Source organism: Nyctibius grandis, chromosome 18, assembly GCF_013368605.1.
Source record: "Nyctibius grandis isolate bNycGra1 chromosome 18, bNycGra1.pri, whole genome shotgun sequence".
In the NCBI taxonomy this organism is placed as follows: Eukaryota; Metazoa; Chordata; class Aves; order Nyctibiiformes; family Nyctibiidae; genus Nyctibius; species Nyctibius grandis.
This window is the reverse complement of record NC_090675.1, coordinates 818,576-836,920: the sequence shown is the minus strand read 5'-3', so window position 1 is coordinate 836,920 and position 18,345 is coordinate 818,576. Positions and strand designations below refer to the sequence as shown.

Below are 18,345 nucleotides of genomic sequence, written 5' to 3'. Positions count from 1 at the left end.
AGGCACCGGGAAGGGCAGCGTGACGCCGGGCACTCGCTGTTGATGAGCCTTTAATCGCCAGCACGGTGGCGTGGAGCCACTTGGAGAAACTCCTCCCAACACCTTCACCCAGTGGCTAATGGAGAGCGCAGACCCCAGCAGCCCCAGCAGCCACCCTGCGGGGCCGGCACGTGCCAGCGGGGACTGTGGCTGCGAACGGCGGCAGCTTGGCTACGCGGGGGCAGCTGGGGACACCGCAGGACACGGAGGGGCTGCCATGCACTGGGGGGTCTCCAGCAGAGCCGGGCTCTCGTGGCAGCTTGGCTCCCCCAGCTCCAACCCGGTGCCGCGGTCCCATGTGAGGTGGCACCAGTCCCATCCCCGGAGGGGACACGAGCCCTCGGTGGGGCAGCGCTCAGCACGGCCCGGAGCCAGGCAGCGCTGGGGCAGCCTCTCCCAGTGCCCCTGGGATGGGATCAGCCGGGTTTGCTCTGAAATCGCTGCCTTTGGGGCTTGGAAAACAGCCCTGCACTTGAGTTTGTGACCTGCGTTAAACACCTCGGCAGCTAATCCCCATTTTCCCTCGCGCTGGGTAATAAACAGCTGCATTAGCACAGACTCCAACCCGTGGAAATTGAAATTAATTAGATTGGATTCTCGCGCTGTATTTGTGTGTGCGATCATTACCATAATGAGATGAAAGCGTCCCTGCTGCTTAATAACGTTAGCAAACTTCGGGGCTGGGAGAGGGGACAGGACGGGAGCAAGCGCTGAGCAGAGTCACGGGGCACGAGCAGCCTCTGCCACGGGGCACAACCCCACATGGGGGGATCACTCGGCTCCAGGCCCCCCAAAAGGGCATCGGGGTCTCCCCCCAACAATGAACACATCCGACCCCGGCAGCCCCATCCCGCTGGAGACACTTCGGCCAAGCGGGAGCTGGGGAAGTGCCCAAATCCCTGCTAAAATGGTAATGCCACTTCTCCAGAGGCTCGCCGCGCCCTCAGGACGCCGTCCCCGCTGCGTCCCCCCGCCCGCGGCCAGTGCACGGTCCCCCCCACCTCCGCTGCTTCTTCTCCAGGTCGTGGTTGCGTCCTTGCTGGCCCTCGAGGTGCAGCTTGGTGTCCTGCAGCTCGGCGGCCAGGCGCTGGCACTTCTTCTTCAGCTGCTGCAGCGCCCGCTGGCTCTCCTCGCTGTCTGCCTGCAGGTCCGTGAGCTGCGGGCAGGGGCGGGCAGGGGGCTCAGGGCTCCGGGAAGCCACCACGTCCCTGCTGCCCTGGCCACACGCTCCCTCTGCTCTGAGCAGGCAGCGGCTGCCCACCCCCTGCCTGTGCCCATCCCCACGCTGAGGGGTGCCCAGGGCTCACCCTCCGCTCCAGCTGCCTCTTGCCCTGCTGCTCCACCTCCAGCTTGTCCTCCAGCTCCTGCTGCAGCCGTTTCTTGGTGAAGTCGATCTCCCGCACCGCCCGCTCGTATTTCAGCCGCCATTCGCCACCTGTGCAGGGAAAGGGGGTCACCACAGGGCTGTGTGGGGTGGTACGGGGCCACCGTGGAGAGGGGGGCACAGTGCCGTGACCACGGGGCACCCAGGGCGTGCCGGTGGCCAGCGCTGGGAGCAGGACGGTACCGGAGTCGTCATCGTCGAGCTCCCCGTTGAGCTCGGCCGCCCGGATGAGCCGAGCCTCCATCACCTCCATCTCCATCGACTCCATCTGCTTCTTCAGAGCATCGTACTTGGCCTGGGAGGGGACACGGCCACGGTGAGCGCCGGGGGGGCCGGCAGACGCTGCGAGGCCGGGGAAAGGCACATTTACCTGCAGGTCCTTCATCTCCTTCTCAGCCCGCAGCCTCTCGGCCGTCTCGGCGTCCAGCAGCTGGGAGGCCGACTCGCCCGTGTTCCGCTCGTCCGTCAGCTCCGACGTCAGCTCTGTGATCTGGGCACGGGGGGCAGCGGGACCGTGGGCTGGGGCAGGCGCCGGGGCAGGCCGGCATGGCACCCCGTCCCGGTGCTGGTAAGGACCTACCCTGCTCTCGAGGCGGTCGCTGTTAAGCCGGAGCTCGTTACGCTCCTTCTCCACCCTCTCGAGTTTGCTCTTCAGCTGCTGGATCTCTTCCTGCAACAGAGCGGGCGGTGAGGGAGGGGGCAGGCGCAAGGCAGGCAGGAGCCTGGCAGGTCTCTGCACACCCCCCTGCCCCCCCCAGCGCTGGTGGGCAGGGTTGGGGCTCCCCGGGGCCGCTCTCCCCTGCCAAGGGCTGGGCAGGGACTTTCCCCGTCCCGCTCCGCCGCCGTGCCGACTCCAACCCCATAAATGGTGTCGAAACGCCAGGCAGCTCCGGTGAAGCCAGAGAGGGGTCCCCGCACCCCCCAGGAGAGGGGGTGGGAGCAAACCCACCCATCGGCAGCTCGCCGAAGGGTTTGGGTGCACCCAGCCAGGTGGGGAGGGAGGGGGCCCACCGGGATGCCCAGGGCCCACCAGCCAGCACCGGGGAGGCGTGCCCGGCTGCCAGCTTCAAGCAGATCTTTCTCTCCCCTTCTCCGGTCCCAGCACAGGCTGTGGTGGGGCAGGAGGGGCCCCAGGTGCCCCCACCCCAGGCACCCATCCTCAGCGGGTCGGGGTGAAAGCTGAGCCAGGCAGCAGCTCCGTGCCGGCTGGGCTCGGCGGGGGCACGAGTGTCTGGTTGCCAGCGCGGCACGGAGCCCCCGCATATGCCTCTCGGCACACGGTTTCATTTCCATTCTCCACGCCTTGTAATTGGGCTCATGCAACAGCCGGCTCCTGGGATGCTAATGACATGCTGATTCGCAAATTAGGGAGCAATTTGAGCCTGGCGCTGACGGGGCACGGAGCAGCCGGGGTCCTGCATCCCACCCTGCTGTGGGGTCCTGCATCACACCCCTCATGGGCTCCTGCATCCCACCCCTCATGGGCTCCTGGATCCCACCCTACCATGGGGTCCTGCATCCCACCCCTCATGGGCTCCTGGATCCCACCCTACCATGGGGTCCTGCATCCCACCCCTCATGGGCTCCTGGATCCCACCCTACCATGGGGGTCCTGCATCCCATCCCGCAGTGGGGTCCTGCATCCCACCCCTCATGGGCTCCTGCATCCCATCCTGCTGCAGGATTCTGCATCCCATCCCTCAGTGGGGTCCTGCATCCCACCCTGCTGTGGGTCCTGCATCCCATCCCACTGCGGAGTCCTGCATCCCATCCCGCAGTGGGGTCCCGCATCCCACCCCGCTGTGGGTCCTGCCCAGGTCCAACACTCCCCCGAGCCCACCCTGCCCCATCCAGCATCCCCCCCGGCACAGAGATACCCACGTCTTTGCCGCGGATCTGGTCCTCGGTGAGCTGCACCTCGATGAGGGGCCGCACGGTGGTGAAGAGCTTCCACCAGGGCCAGCCCTTCACCCCCTTGTTCTTCTTGATGTTCTTCTGCACGCACCGGATGGCCAAATCCTGGATCTGCGCGGGGTACAGTGTGAGCACGGGGTGCGGTGTCAGCACGGGGTGCGGTGTCAGCACGGGGCGCCGCCAGCGGGGCACAGCGGGGCGGACGGGCGCTCAGCACCCCTGCCAGCACCCCGGCATGTTCCCCTTCGTTAGCATTCGGGCTAATTGCCCCCGGCTTGTCTGCTGTTTGATTCTCTCCAGCCCCTCCAAACGCTAAGCGAGGTGCTGCCCAGATGCCTATTTTCCACCCTCTTTAATAACAAAGCAGGAGCCCATACTCCGCTTCATCCCGCTGCCGTGATGCCCAGCACCCTCCCCGCCGGGTCCCCCCGGCCCCCCGGTTCCCCCCACGGCTCCCCACGGCTCGGCAGGCGCCGGGGGAGGAGGGAGGAGGAGGTGCTGGCCCAGGCGGCTGCAGAAAGGCTGCGCTGCCCATTTTAGGCGAAATTGTGCGGCGGAGCGGGGAGGGGAGAGCTGCTGGGACGAACCTTCCTCTTCTTGAACTGCTGCCGTGCCAGGAAGCCCCTGCACACCGCCTGGAAGAGGGTGATGTTCCTGCTGGTCTGGGTGTCCCGCTGCTCCTCCAGCCTGGCCAGAGACCCGGCCCGGAAAAACACCTGCGGGGGGGAGCAGGGGGAGATGGCGATGGGTGCCCGCATCCCTCCGGCCACACCGTGCCACCCGCCCGCCGGGGATGCTGCTCTGCCCTCTACAGCCACTGGTCCTGTCCCGCCGTGGGGGTTTTACTCCCCAGGCACGAGGAATGACGTAGGTGGGAGCAAACAGGGCTGCCCTTGTGCTGCCCCACTGTGCCATGCTGTGCCGAGCCGTGCCGCCCACCCCTGCCCCGTGGGCACCCACAGCTGGCGTCGGGCATCGTACCCGGCTCAAGCCCATGTGGTAGCTGCTCTTCTCCAGGTCCAGCGACTCCAGGAGCTCCTCCACCGCCTGCGGGGAGGGAGACGTGTCAGGGCCAGGCTGGCGGCACCCCCGGGGTACAGGGGAACCCCCCGGGTGCAGGGGACCCTGGCCCGCAGCGCTGGCCCCGGCACGGGGCACGTACCCGCTTCTCGTCCACCACGATGTAGTTGCGCCCGTGCTTCTTGGTCAGGTGCGGGGCCAGGACGTCAAAGCGCCGCCTGAACTCCGCAAACACCATGTGGTCGGGGTACCCTGGGGGCGTAACGGAGAGCGGGACTGGGGGGGCAGCCAGGACGCCTCAGGGATGGCCGGGGACGGCCCTGCGTGCCCTGACTTGCTGGGGCCCATCTTTTGGGAGAGCTGATGGGGTCACCCCACGTGGCACAACCTCCCCACGGGGCCAGGCATGGCCGGAGCGCCCCGACGCTCCCCGGGAGGTTTTTCTTGGCCGTGACCTCCAGGAATTTTGGCCGGGATGTGGAGAGAAAGCGGCCAGCTCCCACCTCGGGGGGAGCGCAGGGACACGTGTGTCGCCTGTGCAAACAGGCCCCGCTCTGAGCCGCAGCCAACTTCTGCATCAGGCTCGCAGCGCTGAGCCTCCACATCTTAATTAACGACGGGGTATTGACAGCGACGCTGACCCCGGCGCAGCCGCCTGGCCGTGGCCATCGATCCCGGAGGCGTGCGGGCGGCATCGATTTCCGATGGCAGCGCGAAGGGTCTGGCCCCCGGGCAATAAAACCTCGGCTGGGCGGGCAGCCACGCGTATCGATAAATGCTTTGCTGAGCACGACCCGGAGTCCCTCGCCCCAGTGGGACGGGGGCTGGCTGCCAGAGGGAGAGCTGCCAGGAGCCGGCGGCACCAGCCGAGACACCCAATTAAGGCCATGCCTGTCCCCGGCGCAGATAACGGCCCCGCGCGGGAGGGGGGACGGGGACAGGACCGCACTGGGGGGCAGCTGGCAGCCACAGGGCTCAGAGCAAGGGGTTTCCCAGGGGGGACTTTGGCTGCCCAGGGAGGAGACGCAGCCGGGACACCCCATGGCACCCGTCCCCGCAGGGGGACGCGCGCCACAGCCCCGGCCCCGGCGGCGTGCCTCACCTTGGCGGTACATGTGGAGGGCGTCGAGCAGGCGGGAGCCGCGGAGCTGGGCGCGCAGGAGGGGCACGTCCAGCTGCATGAGCCCGGCCTCGCAGTGCTCCGCCGGCAGCTCCAGCTCGCTGCCGCTCACCCGCCGGCACGGCCCGGCCCGGGGGTCCCCGCCGCCCCCCGCCGCCTTGGGCAGGAAGCAGTGCACGAAGTGCAGCTTGGACTTCTTGATGCTGTCGATGAGGGCGTCCTGCAGGCACGGGAGAGCGGGGTGAGCGGTGACACGCGGGGACGCGGGGAACCCCCCCCTTGGCACCCCCTCACTCACCACTTGCAGCTTGACCTGGATGCAGAGGGACTTCTTCTTGACGGCGGCCACGCCGGTGGTGAAGGTCTTGCGCATGCTGGTGGCCCGGCGCAGGGCCAACTGGGAGCCCCCCTCCAGCCCCGCCACCGAGCCCGACAGCACCAGCGCCGACCCGCCGCGGCCAGCGAACAGGCTGCTGATGACCTTCCTGCGGAGCACGGAGGGGACGTCACCCCCCAGATCATCTCTCCCCCTCGCTGTGTCCCCCCCCCACACCCCCACTCACTTCTGTGACTCCTGCAGCAGGACGGAGGCGTTTTGGGAGGCCGGGTTGTGCTTGACGTGGTTGAGCCAGCCCGTGGCATCGTACTCCACCCAGTTGGTCCCCGAGCTGTGGCCCAGGAGGAAGTGTCGGGGCTTGTCACTGGGGAGCAGCGGGTTGTGCCCTGCGGGGAGACACGGTGCTGCTGGGCACGGCCCCGGGGACTGGTGCTTTGCCGATGCACGGCCCCGCGGTGCCGGGCCCCTCCTGACCTTTCTTGCCCCCTTCCTGGGGGCCGTAGTAGGAGAAGAGCCGCTCCAGCAAGGTGTCCTCGTTGCCGCCCGGCTGCAGTGCCTCCTCCTCCAGCAGCCACAGCAGCCCCCGCGCCTCGTCCGTGCGGGCCAGCGACCGGACCTGCGGGCAACGCTGCGTTCGCACCCGGCCCGGCACACCGGTGTTCCCCAGGGCAGGGATGGCAGGGGACACGGGCCACTCAGGGAGCATGCAACCTCGGCCACCATCAGTAGCAAGACAAAGCAGCACCACGCGAGAGGGCCCCGGCTTAACGGAGACCCGGCAGGGAAAGGGACGATACGTAACGCTCAGGGCAGGGAGGTGCTCGCTGGGGTGGAAAATGCCACGCTCAGGTCCCCTCGGTCTCTGCAGCCTCTGCCAGGAGGGACTGGAGCACCCCAGGGACCTGAGCACCTTGGGGACCTACACACCCTGAGGATCAGAGCACCCTGGGGATGGAGAACCTGAGGACCCAGGCGCCCTGGGGTCCTCAGCACCTTGGGGACCTGAGCACCCTGGGGACTGGTGCACCCCAGGGATGGAGAACCTGAGGACCCAGGCACCCTGGGGATCTGAGCACCCTGGGGACTGGTGCACCCCAGGGACTGGAGCACCCTGGGGATTGCCCAAGGGCTCGTCACGCTCCTGCCTGCACCACGGGCAGCTCCCGGCGCAGCGGGGGACACCACGTCAGGGGATGCACCGGGAACACGAGCTGCACACACGCTTGCAGCCGCGCTCTCACAGCCGAGCATTCGGGATAGCCCCTCTCCTTCCCCTGCCAAGGGGCCAGGAAAGCCGCCCGGCTGCTGCCTCACACCACAAACTGCCACAACGCGGCTGCGAGGGAGCACGGCGGGTGCTTACCAGTGCCTGGTGCGAGGGCTGGTCCACAGCAGCCACAGAGCCGGAGGAGCTGGGCTCGGCGTCAGCCAGGGCGAGCTCGATGTTCTCCTGGCGAGGGGGCACAGGGCTGCAGTCAGTGCCCGTGCGGTGGGGGGGCAGCGCCAGGGACCGGCAGCCGCTCAGGGTGTTGGTCTCTATGGGGTCTGGGCAGGAGGCAGGGCTTTCCCGGCGCCCCATCACCCCCGCTGTGCCGGCACAGGTGGCAGGGGGGGACCAGGACACGTGGAGGGGTGCCCTTTTCCCCACCACCATCACCCGCAGCCGCCCCAGCACCTCCCAGCCCGGCACGTTTGCAGGCAGAGCTGCTCAGCTGGGGCCCGAGCAAAGGTGCTGCTGTCACAGGGAGCCCCGGGGAAAGCCCTGCTGCCCCCAGCATCGTGTCAGAGCTGCTGGCTGGACTGGTCCAGAGCAACCCCAGGGTAAGAAACTGGAGGGGTGTGGGAACGTAGGAGCTGCTCGTGCAGAGAGGGGAGCCCCGGCGTCCCCGGTACCTCCTTGTAGCGCTCCAGCTCCCGGGCGAAGGTGCGCTGGTGGAAGAGGAGCTGCAGGCGCTCCTGGGCGTAGTTGTGGCAGAGCTCCTCGAAGGTGGCCCCCCGGCTCTGCCCCGCCAGCTCGGGGTTTTGCGCCCCGGGGGTGTCTACCACCGTCACCGAGCACACCGAGTGCTGGCTCGACTTCAGCGCCCTGCGGAGGACAAAGGGATGCAGCGGGGTGAACGGGTGCCGCCGGGCCCCCCCTGCTCTCCCCTCAGCCCCCCAGCACGTACCTGTTGAGGAGGGAGATGAGGAGGGTGAAGAGCTCGGAGTACAAGCTGGTTGCCATCCCCTCCAGGCACTCCAGCGCCGTCAGCTTGGAACCTGGCCAAAGCAACCCTGAGTGTCCCCAGCCTGGTGTCCCCCGGGGCCACCCGCTGTCCCCACCGTCCCTTCACCCTACCTGTGCCGCCGTCACCCAGGGGGGGCTCGTCAGGGCCCTGTCGGAAGGAGGTGGATCGCTGCAGGGTGCCCTTGGGCTGGTGCTTGAAGATGGAGGAGGAGAGCTCCTCGAGGCTGCAGCCCAGCAGGTACGCGGCTTTCTGAGCCCACTCGTGCCGTGCAAACTGCTTCCTCCCGGCTGGAGGGTGGAGAAGGGGGCTCAGCGCTGGCCAGGGCATCCTCCCAAATGGGGGGGGGGTCTCCAGCCAGACCCAGCATGGTCCCGGTGCCCCCCAGAGCAGGCTGGGGATGCTGTGCACAGCGGGAGCACGTGGCCAGCACCAGGGAGCCGGGAAGCACGTTTTGGGGGCTGATTAGGGGAGGTGGGGGGTGAACGGCTTCGTGGCTCTGCAGGGCCGAGCCCAGAGCCACGCTGTGGGGCAGGGAGTGGGGCTGACCCCTCGCCGCTGCTGCCTGGGGACCTTGCGGGGTCCTGAGCTGCCCCGGCACGGGGACACGTTCCCACTTGGCCACGCACACCGAGCAGCCCCGCGGCGGGACAGGCGACGGCTGCCGGACACAAGCACACGGATGGCGGGGGAGGACGGGGGAGGTGGGAGCGGGTTAATGGTGACACGCAGGGACACGACAGCGGGACGACGGTGGCACGTGGGAGGGGGAAGCCAGAGACACGAGCGGAGAACAAGACTTTACCTTCGTCGGCGTCTGCATTGCGAAAGGGCAGCATGCACCATGCGAACAGAGACGGGGGTTAGAAACAGCGGCACGGGGACACGACACGCGCGGGCACCGCCACGCCACGCACGCGCCGAGCCTGGCCTCCCCCCTCGATGCTGTGACCACCGCGGGGGCCCGTCCCCTGCGAGCCCCAGCCACACCGCGGGCGCTGGTGGGGAGCAGCCCAGCTCTGCCCCGGAGCACGGGGAGCTGCTGTTGGGTCCAGCCTCATACAAGGGTCAAGGGGCCAAGGAAAGGGGCTGGCACGGCTGAGCTGGCTCCGAGCATCCCCAGTGCCCACGGGACGCAGGGAAGGCTCCAGGAGCAGCACAGAGCCGGGGCTGGGACGATCGCCCCGAGGTGGGTGCAGGGATGCTCGCCCCGAGTGGGATCTGGGGTTCCCCTCAAGCAAACCCCCATGAAAAGGCTCCCAAGCTGCCTGAGCACCTCACCAGCGTGGCTGCAGCGGGGCCCTGCTGCCTTCCAGTGCCTTGGAGCACTCCACGGGCCAGCCCTGCACCCCGCTGCACCCCCGAGACCCCTCCAGTCCCTCCCTTCTCATCCCCAAATCATCTGCAAAATCCTGTGCCCGTTTCGGATGCGCCATGCCCAGGCCCTCCTGCCAGCACCACGAGGGCTTCCAGCACCGCGGGGGGAAGGTGAAAGCCCCGGGGGTAGAAGAGCAGCCCCACAAAGCCACATTCGCTGCCCCCAGGGATGGAGAGCGGAGCCGGTGCCTGTCAGAGCGAGCCCTGCAGCCCACGGTGAGCTCCGGGTGCCGGGGCAGCCCTGCCCCGCACCACCAGCTGTGCCAAGAGGACGGGGGGGGCCCAGACAGGCAGCAGGCAAATTTGAGGCTGCCAGCACCCAGCCAGGGGTCAGGGCTGGTCCCAGCACACCAGCACCATCCCAAGCCCCCATTTCAGCCCCCAAACCAGCCCCCCACGGCCCCGATTACCGGCTCCATCTGCCAGCGGCTCTGCGGGGAGGACAGCGGGGGAGAGGTGTTACGTGGGGGACACACACGAACCCCCCACCTCCCTCGGCCCCAGCCAAGCCCCACGGCTTCCCAAGGCATGACCGAGAGGGCAAAGCCGGGTGTCCCAGAGCGCCCAGGCTGGCAGGGCACTGTCCCTCAGCTGGCACAGCCCCAGAACACCCCCCAGGGCTCACCCACACTGCGGGGGGGCCGTCTGCAAGGCGCCGAGGTGCCAGCAATCCCTCCAGTGCCCGTGCAGCCATCAGCCCCGAGCCTTGGCTCATTAATGCCTCCCACCCCTGAGCAGCTCGTTACCTTTGGTGGCCCCAGCGGCCCCCAGATGATAAATGGCCCCCAGGACGAGCCAGAAGGCTTTCTGCTCATCGCCGGAGATGCCCATGACCTTCATGGCAGCCTGGAGCTTGTTGAACTGCTGGGTCGCCTTCTGCTTTTCCTCCGGCTGCAGGGAGCAATGGGAGCCATCAGTGTGGGAGCCCAGCTCTAACCCCCTGCACCCAAATGGGCCAGGGACACCCGTCCCCCTGCCGCAGCCCCCCACCCAGCCCCACAGCAGTGACCTTGGAGAGGGGCGCGATGCCAAAGACGTTGTTCTCTGCCAGGTGGTTGAAGTGAAGCTCGGTCCTGGGGGGATAAAGGTTGGGATTGGCCCCATGTGGGAGACCCCGGAGCCCCCCCAGGCTGGGGACCGTGCCCTCGCCCCCCAGCTCACCGCAGGGCGCTGTCGGAGCAGGCCAGCAGGTAGTAGAAGACGTTGAAGGTGGCCTCGTTGGCTGGGCGCCGGGCGACACGCAGCTTCTCCAGCAGCAGCGTCTGGCGGAGGTGGGACGGTTGGGAACAAGCCCCGAGGGCCCCGCTCCCACCAAGACCCCCTGGCCCACCCCAGCCTCAGCCTTGCTGCCTGCCCAGGGTCCCCATGGAGACGTGAGGGTCTCCCACCCACCGCAGGGCATCGTACGAATGCAAACATCATCCAAGCAACCCACGAGCATCTCCTGTCCTGGGGTGTCTGCTGCTACAGGAGCACAAAGCTGCTCTATTGAATTTTAAGGGCCACCCCGGTGAGGATGGACCAGCTCCCGTGCGAGGGGGGCCACCCCGGTGAGGATGGACCAGTTCCCGTGCGAGGGGGGCCACCCCGGCCCCCTCACCTGTACAGAGGCAGATGCCACCTGCCCAGCCTGGTCGAAGTCCAGAGAGATGATCTGGGAGAAGCGCGTGGCGTTGCCGTTCATGCCGGTGCTGCTATTGCCGAACGCCTCCAGGATGGTGTGCAGCGCCTGGCACCTCTCGGCTGCGGGGAGAGGAGCGGGGCGGGGCGTGCAGGGGCTGTGCAGGCAGCCGGAGCCGGTGGCACTAGCCGGTGCTCCCGTGCCGTGCTCCGCGCCGCGGCAGCCCTTGAGAGCGCGGTGATGGCACCGGCGTGAGGCAGCGAGAGCGTGCCGTGGAGTGTGGGGGGCTGTGACCGCAAAGCAAGGGGCATGCGCAGGCGGCACGGGGACCCCGCGGGGGGACTCACCGGAGAAGACCTTGCCGGTGCTGCCGGCAATGGTGGCGAGGTACTGGAGGAGGTGCTGGCAGTTGGTGGTTTTGCCGCTGCCGCTGGCGCCCAGCAGCACAACGGCCTGGTCCTGGCGGCTCATCAGCATGCTGCGGTAGGCGGCCTGGGCCACCGCGTAGATGTGCGGGGACGTGTCCTCCCTGCGGCACCCTTTGAACATGTGCATGACCTGGTGGCAGCAGTGGGGGGGGAAAGCGGGCGAGGGTCAGCACCCTGCCACCCCCACCAGCTCCCAGCCGCCAGTCCCCTCTGGTCGTCCCCATCCCCGGGGTCACCTTCTCGGAGTACATGGAGGGGGAGCTCAGCGGGTTGATGATGGCCATGGTGGGGCCAGCGTAGGTGTGCAGGAGGTTGCCGCCATAGCGCTGCCGCAGCGTGTGCAGCACGCTGGACTCGTTGAGGTAGAGGAGGCTGGCGAGGTCCTCGACACGGTCGCAGGAGGGGGGGTTCGCCTGGCAGCGATGAGAAAGGGGGGGCGTCAGGCGGGGAACGGGGGTCTGCCCCTCCGCTCCCCCCGCCTCACAGCCCTACCTTCTCCACATCGTCCTCCTCCACCTCCAGGATGGCTCCGTCGTGGTCCAGCTTCACCTTCACCTTGCCCTCGGGCAGGGGGTTGCCCTCCTCCGGCCGCAGCTGGCTGCCTGCGAGGGACACGGGGCACTCAGCGGGGCCGTGCCCGCAGCCCCCTGGGGCCAGGGGGGCTCGCTGGGCCACGGGAAGGACAGGGGCACGCCCAGGCAGCACCGGGCTTAGCCCCGACTCACCCAAGGAGAAGCCATCCCTGTGCACCAGCCACACCTTCTCGGTCTCGTACCAGGCCTCCTCAGCCGCGATCTGCTCCTCCGTCTTGGCCTGTGGGACAGCAGGACGTGGGGTGGTTGTGCTCACCTGCCCCCCACCCCTTCTCATCCCCTCCCCACGTCCTTGGGGCAGGAGAGAGCAGGGCTGCCTGGCCACGGGGCCCTGTGCCGGGCAGCCACAGTCACCCTTCGCAAGCCCCAAGCCCTCCTGGCACGTGTCCCCAGCTTGCCCGCTGCCCCCAGGGACCCCAGTGGGCTCGGGGCAGGCATGAAGCCACAGTGGCCCATGAGCACATCCATCACGGCCACCTTGGGCAAGCCTGGAGGGGCCAAGGTCCCAAACCGCAGCCCAGAGAGTGGCACCCATGCCAGCCACGTGCCGGGACACAGGGACACTGGGCATGCTGTGGGGACATGGGACATGCTGCAGGGACATGGGGCAGCGACACGCTGTAGGGACACAGGACATGCTGCAGGGACATCATGGAGGGACACAGGACGTGGCACAGTGATGGCAGAGCACCACAGCACGGGAAATGCCGGGCTGGAACTGCCAGCACAGTGGGGACATCCCTGCCACCCGGAGCAGGGCAAGTCCCAGAGCCAAACCTGAGCTGCAGCAGGGCCAGGGCCGAAGGGGGCTGCCGGGGCATCGTCCGCTTGACCCTGCCGAGGCCGAGAGACGGGGGGTGAAGGCGAGAAGGGCGAACCTCTGCCCCGCAGACAGCGCAGAAAGCGGCGGGGGAAGCAAGCGGGGGCAACGTGCCGCTGTGCCAAACCCCACGGGCACTCCTGGCGAGGGCCAGCGCTGCGGCCAGCGGAGCGGCAGGTCCCACGCGGCACCGGGAAGGACATGGGCCACGAGGCCCCGCCACCAAAGCTCCCAGGGTTGGGGGCCGCCGTGCCAACGCGCTGCAAGCCCAGCCAGCGCTGCACGCCACGAGCCATGCCCTGCCTGTGCCGGGCGCTCTGCCCTTCCCGTCCTGCTCCACAGCCCTGCCCGCCCCGGCCGTGCCACCTCCACTGAGAGCACCCTCCCAGGACGCCCGGCTCCCTGGCACGGCCCCGCTGGGGAGAGGCACCTGGCTGGCACCCTCCGGCCCTGTGGGTGCCGTGGCAGCCCACAGAGGGACGGGGAAAGCCTTACGCTCCAGCACGAGGCGCGGGCGCAGACGCCAGCCCAGCGGCACACAGAGGACGGCGGGGGGTCGCCGGCGGAGACAGAGGGCTCCTGAGGACGGGGGCACGGTACCTGGCTGGGTGCCGAGGCGGAGGCGGCGGGGTCCAGCTAACGGCAGCAAGGAAGGAGAGAAAGGAGAAGAGAGGAGGTGAGAGGCAGAGAGAGCAGCAGCAGCACCGCGATGTGCCACGGGGTCCTGGCATGGCCACAACCCCCCCCGGCACCGCCTGGGCATCACCCCAGCCATGGCAGCCATGCCCGAGCTGCCGCGGGGATGCTGCCAGCGGGGGCTGCTGGGCAGTGACCCCAAACCCACCGGCAGCCCCGGTCACCCATCCCCTGCTGCCAGTGCCACCCAGGGAGGGACCGCGGGGCTGGTGGCCAGGCACAGGGGTAGAACCACCCTGCGCGGAGCACACGGCACAGCCCACGCGTCCCCATCCCCGGACAGGGGGCACGCGAGCGCCGACGCCCCTGGCATTACAGAAGCGGTGAAGATCCTCTCCAGCCGGCGCTGCGCCTCCTCGGACGGGCTCAGCCGGGACGCGGGGCCGGGGCCAGCCTGGAGGCAGAGCACCGTTAGCACCGTGCCAGCTGCCCCATGGCCCCACCAGCCCCGCGCTCGCAGCACCCGGGTGGCAGAGGGGCCATTGCAGAGGCTTTCCCAGCCCTGCAGCCCGCCGGTGCTCGGGGCAGGTACCGGGGCGAAGGCTGGCGCAGCCGGGGTACCGGTGGGTTCCCCGCAGTGCCCAGGGACCCGGGTTCCCGCTCCCACACACCTGCTGGGGGGGTGCCGGGGCAGTTTTTGCGGGGGTCAGACGCTTCTCACCGGGCTGCAGTTTCTTCTCCGCATGAGCCGGGAGGGAGACAAGGGGGAGCGTGATGGGGCGGCCGCAGCGCACAGAACTGCCCCGAGAAGTGACCCCCCCCAGCACTGCACACCCCAAAACCACTGCAAACCATGCGGGTGAGCTCACACCGTGCCGCGCCGGGCGGCACAACCCCGCCGCCGCGTTAGAGCATCCCTCGCCGCGCACACACGGGTACCTTGTGCCTCTCCAGGGCGGTGGGTTTCGGAGCCGGTGCCTTTGCCGGCTCCACTTTCCCTCCCGAACGCTGCACTGGCGGCTCGTGCTTGGCTTCAGCGCCTGGGGACAGGGACGGCTTCGCGTCCCCCCCGCCCGGCTCGGGGGACTTTTCCTCCCGCCTGTCCCCCGGCCGGAGCCGCGGCCGGTGCTCTTTGGTTTTGCCCTTCGCCATGAGGGTTTTGAGCCCCGCTGAGATCTCGTCCTTGGGCTCCGGCTTGGCAGGGGCTGCTGGCATGGCGGGGGGAGGTGGCACGGCGGGGAGAGGCGGCACGGCGGGGGGAACTCGGGCAGCAGGACGGCCCGTCTCCTCCTTCCTGGGGGGTGGCACTGGCTCGGGACACTTGGGGTCTCGGCCCAGCTCCTTGGCGCTGCCATCCTCCCCTGGCAGGACTTTGCGGACCACCTTGCGCACCACCCGGACCACCCTGCGGCGGGACAGCCCCTGCCCGTCGTCCCCCTGTGCCTCGGTGCCCGCCGCCGGGCCCTCCAGCCCGTTCACGGCCTCCCCGTTCAGCGCTGGCTCCGGGCTCTTCCCTCGACCGGGGGGCGGCTTGGGGCTCTTCGGGGGCTCAGGATTCAGGGGCTCGGATGCCGCATCCTTGGGGCTCTCTGACTGCAGCCACAACGACACTGGTGTGAGTGGGGGTCTGGCACTGCGGCGCCTGCCACCGTGAGCACCCTCTGCTCGGGACACGGTGGTGCCCGGGGCTTCGTGCCCTGCCACAGGAGCACAGCTCCTGCCCAGACCCCGGCACCGAGGGACACAGCACCCAGTCCCCTTCCCCAGCCACCCTGCAGCCCCGCACCGGGCCCTGGGGACAGGGAGCGATGGTGACCTTCCCAGCCCCGCACCCAGGGACCTGTCGACCCTCGGGCTGCCGGTACGTGGGTAAAATTTGGTGCTCAGGGCACCAGTACCCCCTTTGCAAAGCTGCAAGATCTCCTCTGCCTGCAGCTTTAGCGGGCGGTGTGGGAGCTGGTGCCATAACCATGGGGTGGGCACGGTCCCACCGGGGTGGGCAGGGCAGGAACAAGCCCCAGGAAGGCGGAGGGGGAGAGATCACTGGGTGCCAACAGTTGGGCATCCCTGCCAAAAACACCCGCCGCCCTCCACACGCTGCCCTGGAGCGGCCACCGGCGCTCCCCGGGGACCGGGGCAGGGATGCAGAGCCCACGACCCTCCTCGATGTCCCCAAGCCCTGGCACAGGGTCTGTCCCCACGAAGGACGAGCCCCGTCCCCAACACAGCTCCACCCTGCCCGTGCCCTGTGACACTTACAGCCCCGTCCTCTTTCCCAGGTCTTTTCACAGCTAAGGATTTGTCCTCGTCCTTGACCTGAGGGTCACACAAACAAGAGGAGCGTGTTTCAGCCCGCCGCAGGGCCTCGCGGCCCGAAAAGCCACAAGGGACCAGGAAAAGCCACAGCAACCATCACTCCATGCCAGAAGGGCAAGAGGCTGCTGTGTGAAACAGCCCCAGTTTGCAGCCCCAGGACATGTGTCCTTCCAGGCCTCCTGGCAGTCAAAAAAATGGGGGGACATGCAGAGCTACGCCCCGGTTATGGCAAACCCCAAAGGTGGGAGCGGTAAACGCCCGAGCCCCCTCCTTGCGCGCGTAGAGCCCCGTCACCAGTCCCCACGGCGGCTCTGCCCTCCTGCACGTCACCCTGCCGGGCGTCACGGCACGTTTTAAGTGTCACCAGCTAATCTCTGTGGCAGCCGCACCGCGGGACGTGCCAGCTCCCGGCCGAGCGGGGCGACCAGGGCTCTCGGAGGGGGTGTGGAAAGCCAAACCCTCCCCTGCCCTGCGCCGTGTCCCCGAGCTCCAGGGCTTGGCCATGGCATCGCTGCACCCCGTGGGCAGCGCTCCCCGCTTGGCCATCGCCAGGCTCCCGGGGCTGCCGGCGGCACCGGCACATGCGGCTGAGGGGGCTCACGCCGTGTTAGGGGCTGCAGCAGCCACTCGCAAAGCGGTCGTTAGCGATGGCGTTAGTAATTGCGTGCGTGGCTGCGGCGGTGAGCGCAGCCGTGGGGCGCGGGGCAGCTCCCCGTGTGCCCAGCGTGGCCCCCGGCGCGGTAGTGCGGTGGGAGGCTGGGAGTGCTGCACTGGGCAAACTGGGGGAGCTGCTGGGCAGCGTGACCCAAATGTGGGGTGCGGGCAAACATGCGCGAGACTTCCCTTCTGCTCCCAGAACGCAAACCGGGATGAAAACGCCATGGCGATGTCTCATGGAGCCGCAGCCCTGGCTGGGGAGAGAGGGAGAGGTGAGACGGGCTGGGACCGGCACGTGGGACACCGATGCCTGGCATGAGCACATGCCCTTCCCCACCGGCCCTGGGAGCCCGGGACCCTCCGGAACGGGGCTCTGAGCCCACCCGGCCCCGCTCGGCATACGAACTATGGGGAGGGCTCTGGGGACAGGCAGGTGGCCAGGCTGAGACTCAATAAAACTCATTGTGCAAAAAAAGCCCTGTTAGTCAGGCCGCAGGACCGTGCCCGTCACCCCCGGGCGGGCTGGCCGCTGCGGTAAGCAAATGCCAGGGTGAGGGAAGGGATATTTTCTGCCCCCGGCACCCTGCTCGACCTGACAGCCGGGGTTTATTCTGAGCCTGACCCTGTGCCAGCGGCCGGGCGGCCCCGGTGGGGACCTGCCGCCCTGGCTAGTGCCGCGCTCTGAAACCCAAGGGGGTTGTGCCCGGGGCCATCGGGGAGAACTCTCCCTCCCAGGGCCAGGCACGGCGTGGAGGAGCACCCGGCCACCGAGCCAACCCGCCTGGCCGGGGGTAATCGCCCCGTCCCTGAGGGGTCCCCTGCACCCCCCTGTCACTGCAGTGTGAAACGCCGGTGCCCAGAGCACGGGCTGGGCACGGGGTTCCAGAGAGGAACCTGTGTGTGGGTCAGAGAGGAACCTGTCCGTGGGTCAGAGGCCCCAAACCCTCTCCCCACAGCGTTCCCACCTCCACGCAGCCTTGGGGCACCACCCAAAGGACCCCGGAGAGCACCAGGGTCCCCAGGGCGCTGCAAGAAAGCCCCCGGCTGCCAAAGCGCTCCAGGGGTGGGTGCAGCCTCCTGGCCCCCAACCCCGGTGCTGGGACTGGCTCCCATGTGCCCCCCTCGTGCTCCCCCATGCCGTGCCAGTCACGCTGGGGGTCCCCACCTTACCGCAGGGTCGGGGCGAGCCGGGAGCGGGGTTTCCGGCGGGGCGAGCGCGGCGCAGCGCGGTGGGAGAGGCACTGGCGAGGCGGCAGCCAGCGGCGCGGGGACAGCTGGGCTGATAGGGCCACCCTAAAAATAGCCGAGGAATGCGAGGGGCCCACCGGCGCGCGCAGCTGCCGGAGGGAGCGCTGGGGGGGACACGCGGGCAGCGGGGCCTCGTCACCGTCACCACCGCCGCCGCCGCCGGAGGAAGTGATGTGGGCTCGCAGCAGCCCAGCGCCGCGGGGGGAACTGCCCGGCCTCCGTCCCACCGCCCGCCCCGAGCACAGCCGCAGGGCTGGGGGGACCCAAGGAGGGCCCTGCGCCGTGACGGACGGGGTTGCAGGCTCCTGCGCGCCGGGGTCCCGCGGCGGGGTGGCTGGTGTTGGAGTGGGGTGCCCGGCGTTGTGCTGGGCGGTGCAGCCCCGACACCGCTCGCTCCTCCCTTTGCTTTCTCATGAACACAACAGCCCCCCCAAAACGCTCCCGGGGACGGACAGCCCCCCCGCCCCAAGGCGATGGTGGCACCACGGACACGTGCCAGCCCAGCAGCCCCCCAGCACACCAGGGCAGCCCAAAGCAAAGCCATTTTCATTGCAAAGCTGCCTCTGGGGGTCCGAGGTCTCCCTGGAGACAGTGGGAAGGGGGCAGCAGA

At 68.8% G+C, this 18,345-nt stretch overlaps 1 protein-coding gene across 11 annotated transcripts in view; it reads right to left on the bottom strand.

Annotated features, from left to right (window-relative positions):
* MYO18A (myosin XVIIIA) overlaps positions 1 to 18,345 on the bottom strand; it is a 38,114-nt gene that overhangs the window by 10,772 nt on the left and 8,997 nt on the right. For 3 of the 11 annotated variants that reach the window (XM_068415466.1, XM_068415458.1, XM_068415467.1), the window contains exons 3-28: positions 12,191 to 12,278; positions 11,958 to 12,067; positions 11,702 to 11,878; positions 11,385 to 11,595; positions 11,017 to 11,159; positions 10,578 to 10,678; positions 10,426 to 10,489; positions 10,163 to 10,307; positions 8,845 to 8,856; positions 8,153 to 8,329; positions 7,983 to 8,073; positions 7,708 to 7,900; positions 7,178 to 7,264; positions 6,289 to 6,430; positions 6,041 to 6,200; positions 5,776 to 5,962; positions 5,460 to 5,697; positions 4,500 to 4,609; positions 4,319 to 4,384; positions 3,925 to 4,053; positions 3,305 to 3,448; positions 2,004 to 2,093; positions 1,794 to 1,913; positions 1,607 to 1,718; positions 1,347 to 1,474; positions 1,041 to 1,195 (exon numbers count right to left, since the gene is read on the bottom strand). In XM_068415466.1, the coding sequence (XP_068271567.1) occupies positions 1,041 to 1,195; positions 1,347 to 1,474; positions 1,607 to 1,718; positions 1,794 to 1,913; positions 2,004 to 2,093; positions 3,305 to 3,448; positions 3,925 to 4,053; positions 4,319 to 4,384; positions 4,500 to 4,609; positions 5,460 to 5,697; positions 5,776 to 5,962; positions 6,041 to 6,200; positions 6,289 to 6,430; positions 7,178 to 7,264; positions 7,708 to 7,900; positions 7,983 to 8,073; positions 8,153 to 8,329; positions 8,845 to 8,856; positions 10,163 to 10,307; positions 10,426 to 10,489; positions 10,578 to 10,678; positions 11,017 to 11,159; positions 11,385 to 11,595; positions 11,702 to 11,878; positions 11,958 to 12,067; positions 12,191 to 12,278 (3,380 nt within the window). Of the gene's footprint in view, positions 1 to 1,040; positions 1,196 to 1,346; positions 1,475 to 1,606; positions 1,719 to 1,793; positions 1,914 to 2,003; positions 2,094 to 3,304; positions 3,449 to 3,924; positions 4,054 to 4,318; positions 4,385 to 4,499; positions 4,610 to 5,459; positions 5,698 to 5,775; positions 5,963 to 6,040; positions 6,201 to 6,288; positions 6,431 to 7,177; positions 7,265 to 7,707; positions 7,901 to 7,982; positions 8,074 to 8,152; positions 8,330 to 8,844; positions 8,857 to 10,162; positions 10,308 to 10,425; positions 10,490 to 10,577; positions 10,679 to 11,016; positions 11,160 to 11,384; positions 11,596 to 11,701; positions 11,879 to 11,957; positions 12,068 to 12,190; positions 12,279 to 12,835; positions 12,893 to 13,478; positions 13,515 to 13,890; positions 13,969 to 14,185; positions 14,249 to 14,453; positions 15,108 to 15,773; positions 15,833 to 16,675; positions 16,742 to 17,657; positions 17,765 to 18,345 lie in introns of those variants that run through there. The other 8 variants (XM_068415460.1, XM_068415461.1, XM_068415462.1 and 5 more) reach the window with 8 other exon arrangements.